Source organism: Notamacropus eugenii, chromosome 2 (assembly GCF_028372415.1).
Source record: "Notamacropus eugenii isolate mMacEug1 chromosome 2, mMacEug1.pri_v2, whole genome shotgun sequence".
In the NCBI taxonomy this organism is placed as follows: Eukaryota; Metazoa; Chordata; class Mammalia; order Diprotodontia; family Macropodidae; genus Notamacropus; species Notamacropus eugenii.
Window position 1 is genome coordinate 74,645,864 of NC_092873.1, and position 5,910 is coordinate 74,651,773.

At 38.1% G+C, this 5,910-nt stretch overlaps 1 protein-coding gene across 1 annotated transcript; it reads left to right on the forward strand.

Moving 5' to 3' along the window:
* The first annotated feature begins 513 nt into the window (after positions 1-513).
* LOC140522669 (olfactory receptor 6M1-like) lies at positions 514-1,470 on the forward strand. The gene has a single exon (XM_072637999.1). The coding sequence runs from the start codon at positions 514-516 to the stop codon at positions 1,468-1,470; it is 957 nt and encodes a 318-aa protein (XP_072494100.1).
* The last annotated feature ends 4,440 nt before the right edge of the window (positions 1,471-5,910 follow it).

A 5,910-nucleotide genomic window follows, 5' to 3' on the forward strand; every position in this document is an offset into this window, starting at 1 on the left:
GGATATAAAACAAAAAACAAAGTAGTTCTTGCCTTCAAGGAATAAATAGACTACTAATAACTGATCACATTTCTCACAATTAGTAGTTTAAGCCATTCCCTGGTTGAAATGAATTGAAGTGGAGCTAACCAGCATAACAGTCACACTGATAGAATGTATAAACATACTGTAAAGGAACTGTTACTGAAAGGTAAATATGTGCTCTTATCTTGATTGGAAGCTTTTTAACAAGATAGTAGGGTAAATTGATGGTTACAGAGAAGAACAAGAACATTGCATTAATACACACATTTATTGACTTCTTACACTATATTGTAAGCTCCTTGAGGGAGAAAATTTTGCTCTTATTTTTATATCCGAAGACCTTAGTACAGTACTTTGTATCTAGCTTGTTGATTGATTAATGAGATGTCCTCTTCTGCTCCATTCTTACCTGAGGATTCTTTGATGGGTGGGTTTCATCTGCCTGCTTTTTCTTCTGTGACTCTCTCAGCAGGGGACATCAAAGGCAATATGGAGAAGAGGAACTGGACAATGGTGACAGAGATCATCCTGGTGGGAATCCCCACTACTCCAGCCCTGAGTGGCCTTCTCTTCTTATTATTTTTATTGGCCTACTTGGTGACCATTTTAGGTAATTTCCTCATTATCACACTGATCTGGGTGGACTATAGACTCCATTCACCTATGTATTTCTTTCTCAGCCACCTTTCCTTCAGTGAAATCTTAACCACAACCTGTGCTGTTCCTAAGATGCTGGTTAATTTTCTATCTGAGAAAAAAACCATCTCCTTTGCTGGATGCTTCTCACAACTTTACTTCTACTTCCTTTCTGGATGTACTGAATTTATCCTCTTTGCTGTCATGTCTTATGATCGTTATATTGCCATCTGTAATCCCCTTCAATATCCCACTATCATGACCCATCCCCTCTGTGTTCGACTTGTCATCCTATCCTGGTTAGGTGGTTTTCTGCTCATCCTTCCATCTACTATCCTTAAGGGAAGACTGCCATATTGTGGACCCAATGTGATTGACCACTTCTTCTGTGATAGTGCTCCCCTACTGCACCTTGCATGTGTTGACATCAGAGCTATTGAGCTGTTGGACTTCTTCAGTTCTCTTGTACTGCTCATTAGCTCACTAACATTAACTATGGTCTCCTATGTCTACATCATTTCCACAATTCTTAAAATCCCCTCACGTCAAGGTCAACACAAAGCATTTGCTACTTGTGCCTCACATTTCACTGTCGTATCAATGGGCTATGGAATCTCCATCTTTGTCTATGTTCGTCCCTCACAGAAGAGTAACCTTCACTTTAATAAGATCCTCTTTGTCCTCTCAAGCATTGTTACACCCCTTCTGAATCCCTTCATCTTCAGTCTAAGAAATGAAACAATGAAAGAGGCATTGAAAGATACCACAAGCAAGATCCAGTCCTTACTAAAGGGCCTAAGATTCAATTGATTTTTTGTGGATAGCTATTCTATTCCTAGACATCAACAAACTGGCTTCTGAGATACAATATCCAACCAGATATGAAAATGGAATATGATTATCATCATGATAACAATTTAAATGTTAGAATGTTTCATCTAGAAAGGGCCATAGATAACATCCAGTTCAATATCATCATTTTACCGGTAAGGAAACAAACACAACATAGGAAATCCTAATATCTTGGAGTTCAAATGTTTTACTTTTCTGAATGTTAATAGGTCTCCAGAATCTAGCACACTGCTTTACATATGGTAAACTCTAAAGATATATTTTAGTGACCTGAACATTTGTGCAGTAATTATATAGTACTCTGAGATGCACATGACTATGAATATATATACCCTTACACATACATACATATATACAGACGTGCATATACATACACATATGTATGTATATGTGTGTATACACTTTTATATAGTATGCATATATATGTATATGTATGTGTGTGTACAATAATATTTATATACATGACTTCATTTAAGAAAGAAACCAGAGCAAGTAGTGATCAGAAGATGACAGTCTTTTATGGGCAAATATCACAGATTCAACCTGTAGTCAAGTGACCTGGGTCTGCAAATTTATTTCTTTAATGCAGCACAGGATCTTGTATTCAGTCCAGAGGCACAGACTGGGGGTGACCCTGCAGCTTTGTTGCTCTTTCCTTCTGGTCTACTTACTGGCTTCTTCCAAAACATACCGTCTCCTAGAAGTTCTCTTAGCAACTGAGGCCTCAGCATAAATTTCCCACTCTTTCTCACTGGTGAGTTCCTCCTCAAACCTCTATTTTGTGGAGAGACCCAGGTGACCTCAATTCCCCTCCCAGTCTTGTGCTTGGTTTTTAGAACTCAAAACTATGCCCCCATTCCAGGTATTTTCTTTTCTCCCCCTACCTCTACCCCCATCCTGACTTTATAGTTCTCTTTCTATCTTGTCTTCTGCCTATGAGAATAAAAGTCTTTGGGGACAGGAAGCAGCATTCTCTTTGCTTGTATTGTATTCCTAGCATTTGGGACAGCTAGGTGGTGCAGTGGATAGAGCACCAGTGCAGAAGTCAGGAGGACCTGAGTTCAAATCTCACCTCAGACACGTGACACTCACTAGCTGTGTGACCTTAGGCAAGTCACTTAACCCCAATTGCCTCATCCTGGGTCATCTCCAGTCATTCTTATGAATATCTGGTCACTGGATTCAGATGGCTCTGGAGGAGAAGTGAGGTTAGTGACCTGCACAGCCCTCCCTTACTCAAAACAAAGTCAAGTGCAAGTCATGTCATCTTTTCTCTGATGGCATGGTCTTCTTTGGCAATGAAGGACAAACATACACACATTCCCAGCATTTATCATAGTATCTGGCACCCAGTAAGTATAACCCCAGGCCCAAAGCTCAGTCATATAGGACTCCTTATTCATGAACATGTATGTCCTGAGCCAACATGTGGAGCAGAGAAGAGTAGGTGAGAGCAGAAACAAAAAAAAAGAAAAAAGAGCTATTTAGTTTTCTCCAAGTTTTCAATTGCTTCAGTACTTGGCCTCTTTGTTCTTTTCCTTTCTAAGTAAAAAGAGAATATTGTTGCATTTTGTGAATTTAAATTCGTCAGGACAAAAGGGTCCAGTCATTCCAAGGTGTAGATTTGCAGCTTTCACAATATTGATGACTTGAGGAGCAAAATAAAAAAACACTGAGTGTCTTTCTGGATTCAGTCCAGCAGTAGCTGAGAAGAGCAATTGTGTGGCAGTCAAGCCAAATCTCGAATCAATGTTCTGTAGGAACTGTGCTGAGGGTAAGCCTACCCCTCGGAGACTAAGATGCTATGAAGGCAAGCAAGTGCCTGAGATGTTGGAAGGAAAGGGAATGGGGAGAAGGAATACTTGTAAATTTGTTCTTGCTTGATGCTTGAAGCAAATATCTCATTTTAGATGGTAATTGATATTAAGTGTTTTAGTGCAACTAGGATATTACTCTCCATTGGTTTGCAGCAGAATTGGACCTGGAGTCAGGGAGACTTATCTTCCTGAGTTCAGATCTCATCTCAGACCCACTTACTAGCTGTGTGAACTTTGGGCAAGTCATTTAACCCTGTGTGGTTCAGTTTCTTCATCTATAAAATGAGTTGGAAAGGAAAATGGCAAACCACTCCAGTATCTGCCAAGAAAACCCCAAAAGGAGTCACAAAGTGTCAAATACAACTGAACAACAATAACAACATTGCCTAACAATGGAGAGGATCAGATGTGGATTTTGAAGCTGATAGCAATAGAAAAAAACACGTTCTGAATGATCAAGGCACTCTAGAACTCCAAGGTACAGAGATGTAGAGGCCTGGCTCTAGAAAGTGGAACACAGTGTATTCATTTTATTTTACATATACAGAAGGAAACACAGATAAGCAAGAGAGTTTTGAAAGTAATATATAAAATTTATATATACATTTTTTTCAAGGCAAACTGTATGGAATGGAGACTCCCAGTTTCGTATGCAACCTTCTTTCTGTTCTTCTGTATGGCAATGCTTTTTCAGTTTTTAAGTTCAGAATGAAAAGAAATGTAATTCATCTTTAAAAGGAAGCAATGAATATGAAGAATTCTAAGACATATGGGAAGAACTGATGCAGTATGAAGTAAGCTGCTTTAGGAAACTATGTACACAGTAACTGCAACGAAGGAAATGACAGACTAATAGAAATAGAGTAAGAAAGGAAACAAAGAAACCTAAGTACAATGACCAAGCTTGATCCTGGTTAAGAGTTGAGAAAATTTGCTTCTCTTCTCAGAGATAGAGACAACGGTTGTGAAACATTTTGTAGTTGATTTTTTGCTAAAAAAAAAAAAAAATTGCAGCATCATGAATACCTCTGCCTTTGGGGCCCCTCTCTTCTTTGGAGGGTTGAAAATTCTTCCCAGAATCAGTATTTAAAGGGGTCAACCAGACCAGCCATTTCTTCATTTCCCATCAAACTGCACTCCATTGGGCTTTTTCATTATGCTCCCAAAACTGGGTACTTTCCCTTTTCCCCTCCTTTTTCAGTTTGCTTTTTTGTATTTCTTCTTACATTTGAATGTAATCACCTGGAGGGCGGGGGCAGTCTTTTGCCTTTCTTTATGTTCCCAGTACTTAGCATAGTGCCTGGCATGTAAGCACACTTAATAAATGTTTATTGAATAAAACACAAAGATGATTGGTTTTGTTGAATTGCTTTTCTTCGACTCTCCTTTTTTTTTTAACTTCTTTACTAGAAGGGGTCATTCAAATCTCTAAGTAAGGAAAGAGAGGCCTATGTTAAGAAATGACAGCGATGTAAAAACAAAGTTCTCAATAATGATTTTTAACCAGACCTGTGATTCTAGTGAGGGCTCAGAGGCTACTCATGTACCTGAGCTGCAACGCATAGGTTTAGAGATTTACCTACGACATTGAGAAGTGTCAAAGGTTACAGTCAGAATTGAACTCAGGTGTTTTTGACTCAGAGACCAGCTCTCTATCCACTCTATCACACTGCTTATCATAAAGGAAGTAACATGAAAAAAGAAAGACTTGTCAACATGTTTTGGAAATTAGAAATAGAAATATCATTGTTGGAATTTAGAATTTGGAAATATAAATATTACCACCTCCTTGAGTCTTTTGGTAAATCCTTTTCTTCCAGTACCATGACCTATATCTTTACTGGGCCTCAGACACCCACAAGAAAAGTGTCTCAGTCTAGTTCTTTGCCACCACAAAAAGAGCTGCTATAAATATTTTTGTGCATGTAGATCTTTTTTCCTTTTTTGGGGATCTCTTTGGGATATAGACTTAGTAACAGCATTTCTGGATCACCAGCTATGCACAGTTTGATTGCCCTTTGGGTATAGTACAAGGAAAATCTTTTTTTTTTATTATTCAATTAGTTTTTTTAAATTATTTTTAATGTTTATTTATTTATTTTTAGTTTTCAACATTCATTTCCACAAAATTTTATGTTTCAAATTTACTACCATTTCTCCCCTCTCCCCACTCCATAATGCCTTGCATTCTGTTTACTCCTTTCCTCAATATGCTCTCCCTTCTATCAGATCCCTCACATCCTTTATCCTCATCTTCTCTCTTTTCTTACAGTGCAAGATAGATTTCTATACCTCATTATCTATATTTCTTATATCCCTGTTGTATGCAAAAACAGTTTTCAACATTCGTTCCTAATACTTTGAATTTCAACTTCTCTCCCTTCTTCCTTCCCCACCCTTGCCCACTAAGAAGGCAAGCAATTCAATTTAGGCTATATATGTATAGTTTTGAAAAGATTTCCATGATAGTCATGTTTTGTTAGATTATATTTCCCTCCACCCTATCCTGTCCCCCATTTATTCTATTCTCTCTTTTGACCTTGCCTCTACCCCAAAATGTTTACTTCTAATTTACCCCTTC